This window comes from Peromyscus leucopus, chromosome 1, assembly GCF_004664715.2.
Source record: "Peromyscus leucopus breed LL Stock chromosome 1, UCI_PerLeu_2.1, whole genome shotgun sequence".
NCBI lineage: Eukaryota > Metazoa > Chordata > Mammalia > Rodentia > Cricetidae > Peromyscus > Peromyscus leucopus.
This window is the reverse complement of record NC_051063.1, coordinates 153,519,329-153,541,403: the sequence shown is the minus strand read 5'-3', so window position 1 is coordinate 153,541,403 and position 22,075 is coordinate 153,519,329. Positions and strand designations below refer to the sequence as shown.

At 44.7% G+C, this 22,075-nt stretch overlaps 1 protein-coding gene across 2 annotated transcripts; it reads left to right on the top strand.

Annotated features, from left to right (window-relative positions):
* The first annotated feature begins 1,700 nt into the window (after nucleotides 1-1,700).
* Csrp3 (cysteine and glycine rich protein 3) lies at nucleotides 1,701-18,728 on the top strand. Of its 2 annotated transcripts, XM_037199133.1 has the most exons (7): nucleotides 1,730-1,807; nucleotides 9,660-9,774; nucleotides 9,914-10,050; nucleotides 14,550-14,718; nucleotides 16,287-16,419; nucleotides 17,403-17,496; nucleotides 18,425-18,728. In XM_037199133.1, exons 3-7 carry the CDS (start codon nucleotides 9,939-9,941, stop codon nucleotides 18,499-18,501), a joined length of 585 nt encoding a protein of 194 aa, XP_037055028.1. In that variant the 5' UTR covers nucleotides 1,730-1,807; nucleotides 9,660-9,774; nucleotides 9,914-9,938; the 3' UTR covers nucleotides 18,502-18,728. The 2 variants fall into 2 exon arrangements, with proteins under 2 accessions (XP_028735981.1, XP_037055028.1); XM_028880148.2 differs by lacking the exon at nucleotides 9,660-9,774 and having other exon boundaries at nucleotides 1,701-1,807.
* The last annotated feature ends 3,347 nt before the right edge of the window (nucleotides 18,729-22,075 follow it).

Here is a 22,075-nt window from a genome sequence, read left to right as displayed (position 1 = left end):
ATCCACATTTACATCCTAACTAACTCCCAAATCTCTGAATGTTGTGCTATATTTGGAGATGGGGATTTCAAGGAATAAACTAATTCAGTATAACTGGTATCCTTATAAGAAAGTATAGGACCACACCTACACCAAAGGAAGATCACAGGAAGACATAAGAAGGCTTGCCTACATGCCAAGAAGTGTGGCCTCAGAGAAACCAATCCCGTGGAATCATCACCTGCTACACAGCTCCGTCATAGCTGAGGTGCCTTCTATTATGTAAGAATTTTGTAAAGTCATTACAGACTTTCTCTCAGGAATGTGTTCTCATGCCTGACTTTAAAATGCAACATTAAAAAGTACACAAGAGCCGGGCGGTGGTGGCGCATGCCTTTAATCCCAGCACTTGGGAGGCAGAGGCAGGCGGATCTCTGTGAGTTCAAGGCCAGCCTGGGCTACCAAGTGAGTTCCAGGAAAGGCGCAAAGCTACACAGAGAAACCCTGTCTCGAAAAACCAAAAAAAAAAAAAAAAAAGTACACAAGAGCAGTGTGGAGCTCCAGTTTTGTTGGCTTTATGTGTTGGTGTCCCATTTAACATTAACTACATAAAAATATTGGTGTCAAAGTGCACAAGAGTTTTAGTGCATATTATATATAATGTATGTGTATATATATAATATATATATATATACATATATATATATAAAGAGAGAGAAGAACACAGAGACAGAGAGACAGAGAGACAGAGACAGAGACAGAGAGACAGAGAGAGAGAGAGCGTCTCAAGCAGACCAGGCTTGCTTTAAACTTGTTATGTGGCTGATAATGGTAACTTCTGATCCTCTGGCTTCCACCTCTCAGATGCTGGAATTACAGGATTGCAGCAATACTGCTGGTATATACAGGTTGAGGACTGAAGGACTGAAACACACAGACACACAGACAGACACACACACACAGACACACACACACACACACACACACACACACACACACACATGACTTTGAAAGCTGCTGTCCACAAGAATTCTTAAGATCCTTTAACCTTGCCTTAATTCTCAGATGAGCAAGCCATGGCGTTTTCCATGATAACACAGACTGAGCATATTTCATTTAAAGCAATGCTATGCCCATCCTTGTGAAATTACCACAAGCCCTAGTCTAAACCATTAATAGTCCATTAACCAATACTTGAGACTTAAAACTTGAGAGAAAACTTTTCTTCCTTGGATAAACAGGCCTCCGGTGATTAGCTGATGTCAACCCCACCTCCCGTGCAAGCCTCCTTGAGGAGATTAGCTAAGTGTGTGCCAGACCCCCATCATTCTTATTTTTAGCTCTGAGTTCTCCTCACAAGTTCGGTGACCTGGGTCTCAGAATTCCAGAGGGCTCCCAGGCATGGCTTATGATTCATTTGCAGGTACCATACACTGATTTCCAGAACAGGCAGGGTGTGGGGGAGAGGGACTGCAGAAATAATTTTAAACATAAAACCCTTTACTCTTCTTCCAAGTCCAAGTCTTTGGTCAGAAACTGTACACTTCACAAATGCATCCCTTGGTGCCTTAGGCAAGTGGCAATTAAAATAGAACCCAACTAATATTGTTCTCCAGGAGGCTCCCGGCTGGCGTGGGGTGGGGGAGCTGGGGAACACAACTAAGGGCTTTGGTCACGGGCTATTTTTGGCAGTTGTGTTACTCATGTCTTATCCACCCCCTCCCCTCAGCCCTCCCCTCAGCAAGCCGAGGCTGGTGACAGCCTTGATATATTTAAGGAGGACAAGAGTCCCCTTACTCAGTTGAGCCGACAGAGACCACACAGGCAGGTAAGTGAATTGAAACAGGCATTTGGGCTAGTGTGGCTGATGACTCGGTGACCAATGGGACTACATAGAGTTCTACAGAGTGGAAGAACGTTTTATAACCAAGCCCCAGCACCTACTCTGGCTGCATATGAGGAGGGTCAAGTTATATACTTGATCCACATGGGGATCTAGTAGTTGTTTTAAACTTCCTAAATGCGTGACTAATGTTGGGGGAGGGATTAGGGAGTGTGTGTGTGTGTGTGTGTGTGTGTGTGTGTGTGTGTGTGTGTGAAGGTCTGGTTTTAATTTGCTGGCATCCTATAAACAAGAAAAGTTGGGAATTCAAGGGAACCTCTTAGACGTAGCAATGGGCATGAGATTAATCTGGGTCTAAAGCCACTGTCACAGAGAGATGACTCCAATCCACTGGGTCGGATGGCAGGAAAGCAGAGGAAAATGGAGTTCACTATGGTCTCTGAACCGTCACATAAGAAGCAAATGACTGACTCTAAGGAAGTCCCTGCCCTTGGTGTCTTGGTCTCTTATCCTTCAAGAATTTGATACAAATATAGTAACATTATTTTCTCTAAACTCTAAAGAACTACATAGCTACAAAGCAGGTGTCATAGACCCAATAGCACAGAAGAGAGCCTTTCTCAGCTCAAAATCATGAAGCTTAGCTACTCACAAGGTGTGGCTGGATGAATAAGATTCCAGGTTTGTTGCTTTAAAATAGATACACACCAAAGATGTTCAGTGAAAGGCATGCTTTTAGCCATTTCAAATGAATCAAAATTGGTCTTTAAAAAAAAAAAGAAAGACAGTGTGAAGCTGAAAATCCATTAAAAGCTCTTATTTAATGGGAAGATGAATTCACTGCCAGTGGCAAGGGTGATTCTCAGTGTTTCCTTCGGGTTTCAGTCAAGGATTTCTTTTTTGATATCCAGTGAATGTGGATGAGAAGCGGTTTTAAGCAATGATCTGGGCAGAAACACGGTGCAGATCAAAACTGCCCCTTGTAATTTCTGTTCTGACCCTTAGCCAGGGTGAGCTGGCTCCATAGAGGAGCTGGGTGGCCATTGGAGGGGCTTGTCTAACTGTGGTGCAATGCCAGTTAATGGGCCGTGTGGACCGCCTCCTATCTCAGAATTGGGGCAGATGGAAGCATAAGCCCTGAAAAGGGGTAGGGGAATGTGGGGAATCTGTGTCCTCAGTGTACTTAGGAGACTGAGTGTCAAGGGAAATGATATAAGATGAACATGCTACGCTGTTTCCTACAAGACAAAGAGCAGGGGCATCTCATGTAATGAACACTGTGGCCATCTGCAGGAAATTACCACACCTCTCTCAACTGTAAGAGGCTTCATCATTCATCAACCAGTTGATTACAATGTATGTAGAACTGTTTTGCGTCCAGAACACATGGAGATTTCCCCGATTTGGCTTTGGTTCATTTCTCATTTGTGCTCAGCATCAGCAGCTCCCCTGGTAGGAGGGGCTGTACCTCAGCCAGGGCTTCGTGCCTGCTCCCAGGCTGGGCCGACAGGTGCTCTGTAGCCTGGACACACACACTATCTGTCAGAGGCAAGAAAGCATGCCGGACAGAGGCTGGACGGGGTGGGAGGCAGCATGGGGACAGGGGAAGAGGAGCAATAGCAGCACCCAACAGGCGCACCACGAGAACCTCACCCGGAAAGTGGAGACAGAGCAGTAGATGCAAATCCTTCACTCTTGGGAGCCAGGAGAAGAAAAGCAAAGTGAACAGAGTCAGAAGTTCAAAAGCAGTAAGATGCAAGGGTGACCACTGACCTGCAGGGGATTTGAGTGGATGGAGTGAGATACGGGGAAGTCCTTCACAAATTTAACGTGACTGTACGAAAAAAGGAAGCCTTCCAGAAAAGGTACAGGTCCTTCTCTGGGTTAGCAAAGATGTCCTGTGAAGTACAGGATGATGACAAAAGTCCAGCAGTCAGAGTGGCTAACAAGCTAGTCAGAAGTGAAGAGATGATTGACGTGTTTGTCAAGAGGAAGGACACAGACCTAGGAGTATCGTTCACAGGAAATACAACCCCAGGCAGGCAGCCTTCCAAGCACAAGCATGCTGCCCAGATGTCTGGGAGTACTTACTGTATAGAGGGTTGGGAGCCATGTCCAAAGAGAAATATGATACTGCCTAGGTGATAACTGAGTGTCCCTCCCAGGGAAGGAAGCAGCAAGGGACGCAGGGATTGTCTAGGAACTGTGAAGTGTGGAGTCTATGCAGAGAGAGCTCCACTGAGGGTATTGCTGGGCACAGCGATCGGTATCTGATGCTGTTTACCTGCCCTCTTGCCGTCCCAGAATAAGTGTGAGCTTCTTTAGAGTCATAGAAAGTCCTGGGGAAGTCATTCTTTAGGGGAAGAAACTAAAGTTCAAGGGACTGCAGCAGTCTCACGGTCACATGGCCGGAAAGCAGCAGAGCCAGGATGTGACCAGGGTACAATGTGGTCTTTAAAGGACCAAGAATGGCTTCCACAAGCAGAAGTCAGCCATGCTACAGAGATCATTTCAGAGCAGGGACACTGAGACTGTGTGCTACAGTCTGTCCAATCACATGTCCACCATGCCTGAGGGCCAACATTCATGGTTATTTCCGAGCACAGAGTGCTTCCAAGGTTTTGTGGAAGGTGGTGAAGAGACTTCATATACATACCTGGTCCATAAGATCAGGAGGAAGCCACCCTCTGACCTTGACTCCTACTCTAAGAGCAAAAAGGGTGTGCCTCCCCTCAGCCACAGGAGCTCTGTGGGCATGCTTCTTTCAAAGCCCCAGTGATTGGCAAGGTAAGCTCAAGGAGAGCTGGGGTGGGGGCAGGCTGAGGTCAACTCAGTCAATGGTACAGTTAGCCCGAGATGGGAGCAGACCCCCTATCCCTGTGCTGGCCACATGTGGGTGGCAAATTGAGATTCAGAAGACTGAGAAACAGTTTATTTGCAGTCTGAAATGATGATCCATGGAGAAAAAAACAGAGAGTCTTGCTTGTTTTGCAAAAATAGATTTAAAAATCTATAGAGCAAATCCCACTAATCAACTATTGTAATAATAATATAAGGACAACAAAAATCATCAGATCCTGTGTGCACCAAGAATGAATATGGAGTGCACTGTTATTGCCTTTAGCCTTCTGGGACAAACATGCTCCTTTTGACATGTTTAGGGCTGTGATCAGGAATCTGAACCATGTGCCCAAGCTCAGACTGTTAGTGATCTGAATGTGGCTTTGGTTCTTTCCAAAGCCCGTGCCTTTTCACACTTTGATGCCTTCCTTGCTGAATTATGAGAGGAGAGGCACTTGCCGGGGACCCACCTGAGCAGCGTTTCTGCAAAGAGAGGCTTAGATTACTCGCAGTTCAGGTCCTTAAATTGGTCTCAGGGCTTGAGCAGGACTTCCCAGAATGAAAATCAACAGTGACGGCGTGGTGTCACGCTTTAATCAGCACTCGGAGCAAGCAGCGATTCTGTGAGTTCAGCCAGCCTGGCATCAAGTGAGTTCCAGGAATGCGCAAACACACAGAGAACCCTGTTCGAAAAAAAAAAAAAAAAAGAAAGAAAATCAACAGTGAGAGAGACCTCCAACTCTAGAGGAGCCCTTTCCATGTTTGAACACCACAGATCCCGGGCATGTCCCTTACGTCACTAAGTTGTACTCCCTGGGACTCCTCTTGTGAATACTTCCTATGCCTCATGAAGAGGTGATGGACCTGTAAGATCTCAGTTCCCACCAGATGAGGCACTTGGAAGTGCAGGCTCATGTCTGTCTCCTGTTGCAGCAGAAGCTTGCATATAGGTCAAGTTAACTAGCCTTTGAGACGCAGCTCTCCCATTTCCTGGCTCTGTGATCTTGGTCAAGCTGTCTAGCTCTCTGTATGGTTTTCTCACCCCCAACTTGAGAACAACACAGTTTACAGTGTTGGACTGTTGTATCAAAGATAATATATGGACTGTACTGATGTAAACATGAACAGTGGCCAACATGAGTATGTGAACATAGTTCTGGAGTCAGAGCTTTCAGAGCTCCAGTCTAACCATGTGATATAGGACAGGGATGTAAATTCCCTAAGTGCACATTTCCCTGTCTGCAAAGATGCTTTCAACAGCAGCTGCCTGGGAGGGTTACTGGTCATGAGTTACTGCAGTGCCTGGTCCAAGGGTGTGCTCTAGAATCTTTCACTTCATGGCAATGTCTGAGATAGTACTAACTCTAATATTACAGAGTCCAGTGTTCCTGTGAGAACTCTATCTAAGCCAGTGTTGATAGCTCAACTCACCATGTGGAGGATTCTCTTAGGAGTAGCAGGTGAGCCAACAGTGAGCTGAACATGTTTGCTGAGCTGCTGGAGGTCTCTCTCCAAATCTTGGCTTAAGCATCTCTCCCTGATCTTTAAATGAGCCTCTAAGAATGAACACACTCACCAAGTGGCTGTTTTGCCTATTTCATTTTGCCCTAAAATGCCATCTTTCAGTCTTATAGTTGCAGGCGATGAGTAGAAAGAGAAAGAAAAAGGAAGGAAAAGGAGGAAGGGAAGAAGAAAGGGAGTTGAGGAAGAAAATTCGGAGGACTGCCCAATGAACAATTTGGCTTTATTTTAGAAAATTCGGATGACGCATGACAGTTTAGAGTGGTGGCAGATTCAATGAAAACTCAGTTACATTCTATAACTGAGTACCATACAGAGCGTGTGACAGATTGTGAATTGAAGCAATTCTCTGAGGAGTTCCCAAAGAGCCCTCACTCCAGAAAGGACACCAAAGGTCAAAGAGGTTAATGGTTTTGCTGGACCACACTGCTTTGAAGAGGTTAGAAAGGACTAGATTGTAGGCCCAGATCTGATCCCACTGACCCACTATAGAGAATTCCCATTTAGTGGCAATTCTCTTTCACAAAGCCATTATTTAAGAAGCCCATTCAAGGACATCTCTCAGTGGGATCAGGGTAACCAAGGCTGTCCAGTCTGTTCCCAGCTGCTACAATAGGCCTCACTTTCTACCTCATCCTTCTAAATTCTTGTCTCCCTTTCGACCCTGACCTATGACTTGTCTGTGACAACAGCAACCTCAAGAATAGTTCCAGAAAACAGTGCCAGGTGGTGTGATGGTGACCCAGGTGATAAACAGTGCTGACTGACAGGCAAGCCTATATTTGGTGTCCTACCTTCAATGACCCTTGCCAGTTCCAGGCAACACTGATAAACAAATGGCCCATCTCTTGGCACCGTGCCAAGGTAAATGCTCATCTGGATCCCAGCTCTGGGTGTTGAAATACAGCTATTCCGAAGCAATGCCGAAGCCAAAAAGGCCATCTGTAAGCCAGGACCAAAATGTACTTTCAATCATAGTGACTTAACGAGCACATTGGTGGTGCTTGACTAACCTGTAATAAAGAAAAGAACCACATTTGCCTTAGGATAGCTCAGTACTGCTTTCAATGCCACCATATTTCCATGACCTTCACAAGGGTCCTGTGCACAAGAAGATACTAACATTTATTTTTCTCAAGTTCAAGTGAGAAATGACAACCAGAGCCCGTGTTTTCTGGTTCAGGTCGTATTTTGATCCCTCTATCTTTTGGCCTGTGAGCACTGGAAGAGGAAATCAAAGACATTTTCCTCATATAGTTTCCATTGCTGTGTTCCTGTCTTCAGGAATGGAATGTGCATTTATTAAGTGAATCTTTATGTGTTTCTATTTTGGGTTTTGAGTCCTGATGTATGTAAGGAAGAGTTATGATCACTTACAAACAAGCTTGTTGAGATGCATTAGCTGGTGAGGAGGTATTATATGCAATTTTACCTTCATTTTGAAAAGTATGCTGAGGCAAATGCATAAGAATATTTATACTTTTCCAGGAGGCATATCAGTCTCCCATTAAACTTGCTGGGCATGCCGATGAAATCACTGTCAATATGAAATAAGAAATCTGACCTGAGGTTGTTTGCACTGAAAATTTCCATGTCATTAATTCCACAAGGGTCACTGTCATGTTCTCAGATGAAACATATTACATTTCTCCTGTTTGTATTATGTTGAAACCTGGAATCAGAATAAACATGAACACAATTATGTGATTCTGCTCTTTTCTAGAAAACGTGTTACCTTTCATACTTGAAGGATGGATCCAGGAAAAAGACATTAGCTAAGAAATTCCCCTAGTTGCTTGCTTTCTATGTAGCCATCTTGGCTGAAAATGAGTATGTCAGAAAATTTTCAAAATTCATTTCAACTCAAGAGGCTACTGTTTCAATGGAGTCCAGTAGAACTACTTAGGCTCTTTTTGGAGATATGAAGATATTGTGGCTTTTTGCTAATTCTTAAGGCAGCCTGAAATGTCCTTCCCTTTTTTTTTCTTGTATATGCTGGCCTCCTGGTCACCCTTAAAAACCATCTGAATGTGATCTCTTCTGTGATCTGCAATTGGTGCTGTTCTCTCTTCTGAGTTACCCTAGCACTCTGGTCTAAGGTGTTCTGGCTCCTGTCTGCTTTTCCCAGTGTGGGCTTCTCAATGCCAGGGACACCACCCACTTATTCCTCTACGTTCCCTCCTGGACCCACCACTTAGGACCTAGTACAGTATACCAGCCGGCAGGTAGTAAGCACTCAGTGAGTCAATGAGTGAATACAGACTTGATTGTGACTGTTCATCTCACTCTCTCCACTCTACCGAATAAACTGAATGGCAGAGTGAGTAGAAACTTCTACGAAATGTTTCTTGTTTTGAAGTTGTTTCCTAAAATTTTTCTAAATAGAGAAGACACCAAGAGGAAGCATGGGGTGTTTCAGATGACTTCTACAGGAAAGGCATCTCAGAGATGCTCAGATCGGGACATACCCTTCAGCCCAGTGTCAGGTTCAGTGGTCTGTTTTCTGTTTACTTTCTGTTTCTTAGCAAAAACTGTCAGTGTTGTAAGACTGAGACACAACCCGGAGAGCTGACCCAAGAGGGCTTAGTGCTAATCACAACTATTATAAGAAGGAACTGTCTTCCCAGAAATGAGAGGGAAGGCCAGAACTGCCTCTTAGAGTGGCCTGATGGCGCTTAGTATCCATGATACTATGACACTTCTATGAAGCCAAAGGATCCTGGGGAAAATCCAGTGCCTTGGGCAGATAGTAGGCTTCAGGAGTCTACTGAATATCAACAGCTTAGTTCAGCTTTGTTCTAAGCAAACTGAAATCTTGGGTTTACACTTACAGGTCCATGAAAATTATGGCTCATCACTGCCTTTATTAGCATCTCTTAAGCATCATCCTCCAGTGAAAAACTGAGAGAGGACAGGCATGGCTGTAGGCAGAATGTTTCAAAGGTGTAGGGGACAGGTCAGAACCATCTCCCACTGAGCCCTGAAAACTCTTAAGTCCCTTCCCACACACGGAATCTTCTGGTCTCCTAAACAGCAATGTGACACCCCAGAGAAAAGTGTTGGGTGGTGAGGTAGAGAGCATGCTGAGGGCAGGAGAGAGCACAGTCTATCATCACAGATGGCTGAGCTACGATGGTGCTGACCTATGTGCCTGGCAATGACATTCTTCAACAACAGACATGAGAAGCAACACTCGACAAGAGAATTTACATATCCTATATTTTTTTTTTTTGTCAGCGGGGCAAGCCTAGACTGTAAGCCACCATTCACAGCATCAATACTGCCTGCTCAGAGGCACACCAAACCAGAACCTTCACTGTAGTGTCATCTAAGGTAGACAGACAAGAATATGCCACATTCAGAAGCTAATCCCACTTCTGATGAGATAACTTCCAAACTTAAAATGACAAAAAAAAAAAAGCCAGTATTAGAATACAATTTTATGTACATAAACCTAGCCATCTATTCCTTCCAGGAACCCTGTGAAATACTCAAGGACAGATGTTGCTGAAATTTAACAGAAGAGGGAACTGAGCTGACTCAATAAACAGATGTCTCAAAGCCTCCAATATCTGAGCTACTTGTAGAAGGTAGCCATTTGCTGAATGAGTGAGTGAGTGAGTGATAGAATGAATCAGGCTGTTCCCTGGGCCTCAGACCACTGTATTTCTAGGTCAGTTTACCCTCGATACCATCTAAACCTAGGGCATTTGCTTTATATCCTTTTAGATTGACCTTGGCCAGAGTCTTCACCATGCCAAACTGGGGCGGAGGCGCAAAATGCGGAGCCTGTGAAAAGACGGTTTACCACGCGGAAGAAATCCAGTGCAATGGGAGGAGCTTCCACAAGACCTGTTTCCACTGCAGTGAGTTGGACGGACGTCCAGGGGGTTACTGGCACCACAAGGGGCGCGGGGAGGGGGTCTGAGTTCTCACAGAATCCCAATACCGTCTGTGATTCTCACAGTGGGGCGGCATACCCGAATCTGTGCGAAATACTGACTGTGGGCACAATGCTCCCTTGAGCACTTTCTGTAGCCCACACCAGCTCAAAGGCGCTTCCACGGGGCTCAAAGTCAGGACAAGTAGACTTGGCCCTGCTCTCTGTGACATTTGCAAAGTATGACTTGGCAGAGGAAGGAAACTAGCAGTTGTCTGGAGCCAAACTAGATTTGGCGTTTTGTGTGGCCCTGGTCAGCTGTCACTAAAGCCAGCTGTGACTAGTCCTCCCTAAGAAAGGACTCGGGTCAGGCCGTGGGCAGCACATGTCAGGCTGAGGCATCAGAACTCCATGAAGGAACTCTTTAGCATCAGCTGCCAGACAGATTGACAAATGCCCAAAACTGAGGGAGCTCTGAGCTACTGTCACCTACCTGAGGGTCTGTTGTGTGACTTTGGTCAAGTCACTGCTTATCCCTAGGCCCAGGTGGCATGCACCTGCAACAGAGTGAGGGCTAAATCCTGAACCTTCAGACTCCCCCTCCAGTGCCCCTTGACATCACATTCTGTGGTTTCCTGGTACTCAGTCCTTTTCTGGGAGAAATGGGCCGTGGCTTTGAGATGGCCACCCACCTTCTCTGCTTCTAGGCCAAAACAATGGCTTACAGGTCTGCTCTGTTCAGTATCTGTTATCCTGGCTCTGGCAGGATCTGTTAGCTGGCTCAGTTCTCACCCTTATGCCCCGCCCCAGTGACTGTGAGGTATCTATTGACGTAGCTCCAAATGAACTGCAATGCCCAGGTTCTAAATGGTAGGGCCGAGAGATACATACTCCAATTGTATCTGCCAGAAAGAGTGGCATGCTATGTCCTCAGCTGCAGTTCCATGGTCCTTGCTCTTCCTGGCAAACATTTATAGAGGAAAGAGAGCATTGTTCTGGTTGAGTAGGTTGACAAACTTAATGATGCTTTGGATTTTAATGATGGGTAATTGTCTTTTAAGTCACCTTACATATCTCTCATATTCACCATTGTTCACTTATGACTACCTAGAACTTTTTATCCATTCCACAAGTCTTTGGTGTTTCTCTAAAAATAGCTAGTATTCTTTAAAGTGAATAGAATTGGAAAGAATACTGGAGCTAAACAAGAAGTAAGCTTTGAGTCTAGACTTTTCCATTCACTAACTGTGTACCTGTGGGAAGTTGTTTTACCATGGTGGGCTTCGTCTCTCTATCCATAAGATAAAGATGGATTTGTTATAGGAGAAGACTGGGGTCCAACACCTGGAAATTCAGCCTTCCAGGCTTTGTCCTGCTTTTATTAACTTTGACTCTGTGTAGGAATTGGAGTGGATGGAATCATCCCACTAGGGGGTTGTCTTGACTTCCCAGTGGACAATGCTGGCGGGGCTCAGTGGAGCCACAGGAGAAGGGTTTGGACACTTGGTAGTATATCCCATTTGACCCAGCCCATGGGTGGGATGAGAGAGTAGTAGTGTGGGCTTCAGCTGTGTGGATGGGGGCCTCTGGGGAGAGGTGCGCTTTTCTACATTATCTCAAGAGACTACCAGATTCCATGCAAGCCTCTGCTGGCAGGAAACAGGTTCAGAGATGCAGCTCTACCCGTGTTGTCCTGACTTCTAGATAAACTCCAGAACTGACTCAACCTTCCATTTCAGTCTACCCAGAAGAAATACATGTAAACTACATATGTAAGTTTAAGCATTCTATAGTCATTTTACAAGTATACCAATGAGACTAGGTAAAATCAATTTTGAAATATCTCATATAACACAATACATATGTCAAATATACATGTCTTATAACTCATGAGATATTTTATATTCTTTTAGTGTTTGCATTGTTTGAAGTTGAGTATGATTTTGTGAGCCTATCAGCACATCACATATGGATGGTTGTTACAGTACTGGACAGCACAGTTCTCTACTGCTGTGCATAAAAGCTCTTCATGAACCAGCAGGATGGCTCAGTGGGTAAAGGTGTTTGTTGCCAAACCTGATGACCTGAGTTCAGTCCCCGGGACCCATATGATAGTGGGAGATAAATAATAGTAATTCCTGCAGGATATTCTTTGACTTCCACTCACATGCTAACACACACATACACACACACACACACACACACACACACACACACACAGAGTCATACACACATACACAGTCACACACACACACAAACACACACAGAGTCATACACACAGTCACACAAACACATACACACAGTCACACATACACACAGTTACACACACACAGAGTCACACACACAGAGTCACACACACACACACACACACACACACACACACACACACACACACACACTGAATGAAATATAGTATATATTTCTAAAAAGCTCTTTGGAGGCCAGACTTGGCCAGGCCTTGTGAGGTACTCTTCATAAGCTTTCATGGAGAGCTGAGAGTGAGAACTAAGTAATTCACAGGAACAGAGGTCAGCTCCAGCTCTGGAACTCACTGCTGTAGAACAGAAAGTCACTGATCTCTAATGACAAGGAAATTCACCCAGTCAGCCACTCACCCAACATTTGCAGACATGGCCCTCTGTCATGGTCTGGAGATATCAAGGTAGATCAGCTCCTGTCCTCTGTGAGCAGCTGTGGAGGGTGCTAATTGATGGCAAGAGGGCAGACTCGGGTGGGTACTTTCCTTTTATGTTCCCATGTAAGGCAATTCCCTGAAACTGTTCTTCAAAGAAAAACTTCTTTATTCAAAGCCTTTTAGAGTCTCTCATGCTATTGGACATTCTCTCAATGACTTAAATTTTTTTTAGCAAAGAATTTTTAACCTATAGATACTTGAATAAATTCTCTCTCATATGCCTGTCTTCCAAGCCCCACATCCATTAGCCTCTGGCCATGCTACTTCATTCATCATCTTCTTTTATGCCGGTTCTAATTATTCTATTTTCAACAACAGAATGCCATTTCAGAATGGCATATTCACCTGCCATAATCCCATCCATGCTAGGTTGGATATAAAGATCACTTGGTGGAATGTTTTGTTTTGTTTTTTAAAGAAACAAATAAATTCAATGTATATGTTTTATTATTTCTGAGGTTATGATCTCACTTCACAATTATTACTAAACACTTCATGGTCATTATTGCAAAGCACTGCAGTGTTTTGTTAGGTTGTGGAAATTCTTTACACCTTACAGCTGCCTCCATGCTATGGTAGGTAATAAGCTCTCTGTGTTGAGATCATTTTCACGCTGTAGCCTCCTGGTCAGGAGCCAAACAAGGGCTGCCTGTCAAGAACTCAGACACAGATCTAAGTGAACATGAGCTGTTCAGGACAGCTAGCTACAGTCAGCTGTTCCAAAGTGAGTGGCTTGGATGAGGATGCCAAGAAAGAATGGGATCTCTAAGTTTGTGCGAGATTAGGAAAAAGAACACTTCCAATATATTCTTCATGTGTATTATTAAATATTATATGATGATTTGACACTTTCACTTACATCTTTAAAAGCCCCACCCTCAGAATTGCCCATGTAATTCAGCAGTAAAGAGCTTGGCTGGCATGCCCGAGGCCCTGGGTTAAATTCCTACCACCACCACCACCACCACCACCACCACCACCACCACCACCACCACCACCACAGTCTTTTCAAGTTTAAAAAACAACTCTTTCTGTAATCTTTGTCTTTGGTTTAGTTACCTTATATTTGGAGACAAATGGCATAAGGTACGTAATATATAGTGGCAGGGCAGCTTGAGCTAATGGGAGACTAGAGGGGATCAGTGAGTCACTTGTGTCCCTTCTGCCCCATCCCTGACTCCAGAACTGGACACAATATCCCAGCACTCTGGAGGCAGAGGCAGGTGGATCTCTATGAGGTCTACAGAGCGAGTTTTAGGACAGCCAAGGCTACATGAAGAAACTCTGACTCAAAAACCTAAATAAATAAACAAACAAACAAATAAATAAGCAAATAAATAAGGAAGGAAGGAAGGAAGGAAGGAAGGAAGGAAGGAAGGAAGGAAGGAAAGGAAGGAAGGAAGGAAGGAGACCTTGATGGGTACAGAAACTGCTCCGATAAGACTAAAATATAAGTAAGCTGCCCCAACCCCACAACTTCCCTGATGTCGTTCAGCAGGATTCATTAGTTGGTCAGGAACACTGTTGCTAGAAGGTCCAAGACTACATACTCGGTTTCAATGCTGACTTCTAACCCCTTTTTTAGCTGGTTATACCAAACATACCACTTCTCTTCTCTGAGCCCCTTTCCTCATCTGCACAATCAAGACTCTCTTGGGAGTGACTCAGAACAGATGCTCTGGATGTGCCAGAATCACAGATGTGTTCCTGGCCTGGGGCTCTGAACACAGCATTGGGTACAGGCGTGGGGAGATCAACTTTAACTCCTTGACTTTTGTTCTCCTCTGCAGTGGCCTGCAGGAAGGCTCTGGACAGCACCACAGTGGCAGCTCATGAGTCAGAGATCTACTGTAAGGTCTGCTATGGGCGCAGATACGGCCCCAAGGGGATAGGGTTTGGACAGGGTGCTGGCTGCCTCAGCACAGACACCGGTGAGCACCTCGGCCTGCAGTTCCAACAGTAAGTTCCTGCCACGCTTCTTTCCTCCCTACTAGTCTCCAATTATCAAGACAGTTCATTCCGTTCCCATAGCAACATTTTCTGGAAGTGGGCGAATGGACTCTATTGTCGACTTGCCAAGAATAGGAATACTCACTCTGACCAAGTCTTAAGTGTGTTGTCTCTCTGAAGACTTTAAATTACCTGCTTTTCTAAAGGGCAATTACTTTTACATGATGGTTCTTGGTTTGCATGTCAAGAGAAAACCCAGACTGTACAGATGTTCCATTATTTGACCTTTGCAAACTGTATAGAGTCTCTTTCTTCTCCTTTGAGAGCTTCTGTGAGAATCACATAAACCCAGCGGGAAAGCCATGGTCATTCTGTGTGCTTGTCATTAAAGACTTCTCTCTTAGATTGTAAGGTGAGTAATGCCTGCAGTGCAAGAGGAAGAAGGGTCTGGAGCAGAGCCTCAGGAAAAAACATCAGTCATGATGGTTTTGTGGGCCTCCTTGGCTGCCTGCTGCCATACCCACACAGTGCTAATGTCCCCCAACACAATGGCCACTGCCAGCTCAATCTGCTTCCCCGGTTCCACTGTTGACCATCACTGACCACTAGCCAGAATTAAAAACAGTCTGATGGTGCCTGGTCCACCGCTGCTGTCTGGCAGGCTGGTATCTGTCCGGGCTTAGCACTGTAGTAGTGATTGGCCAGAAAGAGCTAGCTGAACTGAGTAAGGACCTCAGAGAGCAGTTTGTCATCTGGCCCCTTAGGAAGGGAGCCTGGAAAAGGTGAGGGATGTGCGCTCACATGTGACCTAGAAGTCTTCTCTTTATTTTATTTTATTTTTTATCATTACTCTCCATCCTAGCTAGTGGCCTTCTGTTAAAGACAAGGGGGTGATGGCAACTGCATGCTCTGTCTTGTATTATCTAAAACCTGCTTTCTGACACTGGGAAAACAGCGAAAAGCCTTTGGAGATCTGGATTTCTTCCCAGCTCCACCAGCCAAGAGATTATTGTCTGGTCCTCCCTCTCTTCCCAATGTCCATATCTACTTCAAACACTGGTGAGGCTCAAGAGATACCACGTATGAGGGATTATCAAAGACTAAAAAATGCAAGGAGCTGAGTCTTTGGCTCTGTTTTGGACACTGCTCTCAAGGGCACAGGTGACTTTGGGAAAAGTATGTGTCATCTTGTCCTATAATTTTCACCACTCAGATAACCACCTGGCTTCACAATAGTAAAAATAAATAAATAAATAAAAATCTAAAGACAAAATGCAAACCAGTGACAGCAGTGATGACAACACATGGACATGCACAGAACACTCCATAAATCATGAAAGGAAAAACAGGGAACCGTTAGAGCTCCACCCATTAGCCCATCCACTCCAACAGGTGCTGCCTTCAGAGCTGTAACACAGCCACCATACTTAGCCTTCTCAACAGCTGAGACAGGCCTCATGACTATGCCCATTTGTAGAAGAAGAGCTAGAGGCACAGTGGAGTGAGGTACACCAGGAGAGACACAATCGTCTAACGGTGTGCCAAGGCCAGTCTCATTCCACTTACGTTTCCACCAGATCCCCAAAGCCGGCACGTGCAGCCACCACGAGCAACCCTTCCAAGTTCTCTGCAAAGTTTGGAGAATCAGAGAAGTGTCCACGATGTGGGAAGTCAGTGTACGCTGCTGAGAAGGTCATGGGAGGTGGCAAGGTAAGGACGCCTGGGTGAGCCAAATAGCAGCTTCTCATCTCCACGGGATCCGTGGGAGAAATGAAATCCATGGGGACTGCGGGTGGGGGTCAGACAGTTCATTCTCCTTAGCTCCCACTGTTTAGAAGCCACATTGGCTCCCTGCTCCCCATTTCCCAATTCTGTGACTGTTCCATGGTGCCCTCTGAGAACTACAACTAGAGAGTTTGTCACAATAAGAACGTACTGAGGAGAAGGGACACAGCTCAGCTTCATGGATCCGAAGGTGCACAAGCCTCTCTTCCTCCTCCTCCCATGTTTCTGCATGCCATCCCTCCAGAGGTGGCAGCCCATCAACCCCGTGTAACTCAACCTGATTCTGCTACCACACACTTGTACCTATCCTGGCTCAGGGGAAAACATCAAGTGGTGCACAGAGATGTGCACTGTCCTGAGAATTCTGCTTCAAGCCCAAAGCCAGGGTGTTCACCAAGGGAACTGGACCTGGGGAAAGAAAAATTGTGTAAGGAGGAGAGACTTGAAGGGCTTGAAGCTTAGGGCTGTCCCCACACAAAGACCAGCCATTTCTAGACATACAAGAAACCCCAGAGAGTAAAAACAAGTGGCTTGCCCAGATAATTGCCTAGTTCCTCCCCTTTCACTTTCTTGAACTTTATATGTAATATAAACATTACCATTGCCTCATGGGCAAGTCTTTCTTGACCAGTTGGAACCCCGGCTCTTGTCACTCTGAGGAAGCCATTTCCTATTGAGTTTATTCTGAAGAAACACGTGCAAATTATCCTTACATATCCATGAACAGTGTTCTAAGAATTTCTGGTCAAAGCCATTGCATCGTATTTTCTAGAAACCCCTGGCCCTTCTTTCATAAGAGAAAGACCAGGGCAGTAGCACTGCTTTGTGTGCTGCTAGTCAGTGCTCTTGAAGTGGAACTACAATTCCATGCTTGCCTCCCTAATAAATAACTCTCTCGTGACTCCCAGCCTTGGCACAAGACCTGCTTCCGCTGCGCCATCTGTGGGAAGAGTCTGGAGTCCACAAATGTCACAGACAAGGATGGGGAGCTTTATTGCAAAGGTAAGTGGCTGTAGAGACTTTCTTGAAACTTGGTTTCCAAGGGCCTGAGGGGAAGGGAAACTGAGGGGAAGAGGCCTGCCTATGTCTGCCAAGAGTCAGGCTGCTCAGCTTGGCAGTTTGGGCCCTTGGAAGGAAGCAAAACTGCCCAGGCAGGAGAATCTCTGTGAGTTTGAGGCCAGCCTGGTTTACAAAAGGAATTCCAGGACAGCCAGGACTACACAGAGAAACCCTGTCTTGAAACAATAACAAACCAAACCCAACAAAAAACAAACCAAACCAAACCAAAAATCCCACACCTGACAGGCAGAAGCAAGTAGACAGCAAATTCAAGGCCAGGATGGGTTGTAGGACTGTCTCAAACAGACCCAAAGACCATAGACTGCCAAAACTTTCCCCATGATGACACAGGATGGGAATTCACTTGCTGTCTGACAGGCCATAAGACCCTAAAATCTTGCTGTAGCCATAAAAAGCCCAGCATGTAAAAAAAAAGTTTCAAAGTGAGAAACATAAGTAAAAAAAGTGGAGTATTGTGGAGAATGCCCGCAGTGCGGCAGCTTCTACAGAGCAGAGCACCAGCGGGGGTGATTCTGAAGACAGTCCTCTGGGCTTGAGAAGGAACAGGAACAGCAACAGGAAGGACAGTTCAGTACATTGCAGGAACCACAAGCACTTCTTGGGGAGGCGGGAAGGCCGGATAGGCATTAGAGTAGGCTTTTGTGGACGATCACATAAGCAACTGTCTGTAACACTGTGAAGGGCAAAGATGTATAAACAAAGATTATCAGCAAATCTAAGTACAGCTTTGTTTCTTTAAAAGTTAAATTTACCAAAAGACTACTACTGGCAAGTAAAAAGGATGATGTTTAGGGAGGACCTAAAATAGCAATGCTAATCAATATATTCTCTCTCATCTTCTGGTTCACAGTTTGCTATGCCAAAAATTTTGGCCCCACAGGCATTGGGTTTGGGGGCCTTACACAGCAAGTGGAAAAGAAAGAGTGAAATGGTGTGCATTCTCACAACCCTGCCTGCCAACAACAGTGCCAAGTCATCCCACAGACGCAGAGTTTGGCCCAAACAGCCTCCTTTGTAGCTGGACAGCTGTTCTCTTCAGGAGCAGTCATAGGCTGTACTGAAGTAACAAGAGACATATGGAAGAAAATACCAGGAATGATGCTTCATTATTTACTATTCTTGGGGCGGGAGAGGCAATAAATGTTTTAGTGGTACTGTGTCTGTCTTCTTTGCAGAGAGGGGAAGGCTTTAAAGAGAGAGAGAACTGGTTTTAAAAACTAGCTGCAGAGGATGAATTTCTCTATTAGCCATGAAAAGGGATGGGGAAAGAGGTCCGGGAAGACAGTATCCCAGTGTCTCTATGGGAGCATCTCCCTCATCACGAAGAGTAGAGAAGAAAACAGGAGGTCCGAGGAAATAGAGAACACGAAAGCAACTCTAAGAAGAAAATCAAAACTAGTAAAATAAATGAAAGGTTGATCCTTTTGTCCTATCATGGGCTTTGCAAACCTATGGAAACTGGGAAATGACAACAAAGCTTGTCATATGGTTCTGTGTTACAAATGACATGAGGATTATCTTATTCTGTAATTCCTTGGAGGTTTAGCAATTTTCTTAAAACCTCTCTTACATCAACTTGCTGGCCTCACTAATGAAACATAGCCAATTAGACATGTCTTTCTCTACCTCTTAGGTGGCTCGAATATCCATATCTTCTTGAAGCAACCACACCATTCCCCCACCTCTCTGCCATTCCTTAATTACTTGGAATACAAATATAAATCTCTTGATAAAAGCTATCAAAACTAGGCAAAACCATTGGTTTCTCTATGCTTCAAGTCCCAAGAAAGGCTATCTTTAAACAAGCAGTCACTTAGCACTGCTTATGTGCTGCCTTGGACAAGGTCCTATGTGGATTTTAAGAGCAATACACTATTTTGTCTTGAAATAGACTCCAGCCATGCCCAGGAGTCAGACACATGTGTGCCATGACGGCAGGGCAACACAGCTTCCTCCTTCTCTTCTGTGTTTCAGATATCAGGCCCAAGTGAGCACCCAGGAGATGGAAGCTCAAACTGTCACCCATTAGCTTCACCCTGTCCCTCCTGCTCTCGCACCTCTCCTTAGGCCTCTTTGCTTCTGACTTGAGGGTACTTCTAGAACACATCTCTCCATTCCCATTTGGTTTATGAATTAGTTTACTAGGGCTGCTGTAATAAAGCATCACAGACGGGGTGGCTCAACCAATAGAAAATTTCTCCCATGTTGGAGGCTGAAAGTCCATGATCAAGGGGCCAACATGATTGGCTCCTTTTAAGTCTCATTCCTTGGCTTAGCCAGGCTACCTCGTGTCTTCACATGATCTTCCACTGAGTGTGTCTCTGTCCTAAAGCTGCCTTTAAAAGAGGACAGCAGTGTGAATCAAGGTCTCTATCTATGATCTGTTCCAATTCCAATTATTTCTTTAAAGGCTTTATCTCCAAATATAGTCATATTCTGAGGGACTAGCTGTGGGGACTTAACATGTGAATTCTGGGGAGGCAATTCCACCCAGTAAAAGCTTATCATACGAGCATCACAAGTTGGCTTCAGTTTGGCTCTTCAACTTACCCTCCATGCAATTCAAGCTACATTCAAATTTAAATCTGTCCTAACAGGCCCATACTCTCTGCCCACCATGCCTTTGCTGATGCTTTGCTTTCTGCTTTAAATCCCTGGAAAATGGAAACCCCCTCCATCTTTATTTATTAACCCAACTCCTTCCGGCCCAAGTCAAATGCTTTAAAAGTATCTTCAAGTACCTGAGCAGATGAATCCACCTTTGCATTCCCACAGCAGGTATACAACCTCCTTGCAGTGAAATTTGAATTTTCTTGCATCCTCGTTAGAATGTGATGCTCTTTCATTTATAAGATTCAACAAATCAAAGGCACTTCATAAACTTTTGTTGAATGCAGTGGAAAAGAACAGAAGCCAGGCAAAACACAGAATGTGTAGAATTGAAAAGACATGCAATGAAGAAACTTAAAAAGAAAGAAAATCGAAGAACCTCATGGTGGATACTGGAGTTCTGTTTCTAGGGCACCTGAATCCACTATATTTCCTAGACCACTACATGTCCTAGACTCTTCTTGGAAGAGTCTTCATGTTCTCTCTACACCCCTAGACACAGAAAGAGCATTAGAGAAGAAACATTCAGTAATGGCGGGTCTCTGAATGGAAGGACACCTGCTGACAGCTAGATGAAAGGAAGAAATGAGCCTTATGCTGTGTTTAGACATTAGTACTGAGAATATTTAAAGCCATTGAGGAGATAGTTATCATCACATTAATTCCCTTGACTAATGCACACTTGAAGTACCAAATTTACTACAGCCAAGTCATCCTACTTCCTGTTGCTTTGGGGATACTGTCCTTTGTAAATACTACCATTCACAAACAATCCCTTGATAGTATCCAGTCTCTCCTTAGCCTCTAAATTCTTGTCTTATTTACATTATTCTGAATGGTTTTTAATGTTTGCTACCTTATACTACAACTTCATCTATATTAGTTTTCTTGTCTTACAAAGCTCCATGATTATAATAGCTTGAAAAATCACTGTGGAATAACCTAAAGATACATGAAATGCACTTTCCATCTGTAAAGATCTGGAATATGGTGGTGCCAAAGTTCTCAGGTAGAGAATTTGAGTCCCGGCCTCTTACCTAGTCCCCTTCATTCTGATCTAAACATTCTGTGGACAATCTGGGAAAACTTATTGGTAGGTGTGGTTTGAAGGAAAATGGCCCCCATAGGCACACAGGGAATGGCACTTAGGTGTGGCCTTGTTGAAGTAGGTGTGGCTTTGTTGGAGGAAGTGTGACACTGGGTGTGGGTTTTGAGGCCTCAGAAGCTCAAGCCAGGCCCAAAGGCTCACTCTCTCTTCCTGCTGCCTGTGGATCCTGATGTAGAACTCTGAGCTACCTCTCCAGCACCATGTCTGCCTGCATGCTACAATGCTTTCACACCATGACAATAATGGACTAAACCTTTGAACTGTAAGGCACCCCTAATTAAATGTTTTCCTTCATAGCAGTTGCCATGGGCATGGTGTTGCTTCACAATATAGAACACTAAGACAGAAGGGGCTGGTGAGAAAGGGAGAGAATATCGCTTGGAAAGTCCTGTCCACCATGACGTAGTTAAAAACTCCTTATTTCATTCAACACATTAATTCAAATATTTATTGCATGAACATTGTACTAGGCAATATTCTAGGTGATTGGCACTCTATAGGGTAATCACACTAAACATCCATATGACCCAGGAGACCTGCATTTAGGTCCTTCTTGGAGGAAGGAGCAAGGATCCTTGAAGAACTGAACAGTGGGCCAGAGTGACACTGGTATAATAAAACAGCATCATTCAGGGGTTTACAGGTCATGACAAGAAATTTAGCTTTTACCCCAAGACAAGCACGCAAGGAAGGATTCAGTGAGAAAAGTAACTGGTAGAGCTGTGCAAAGCAAGACAGGCAGAATCAGCATTTCTTCTAGAACAAGGGAAATCAGTAAGTACA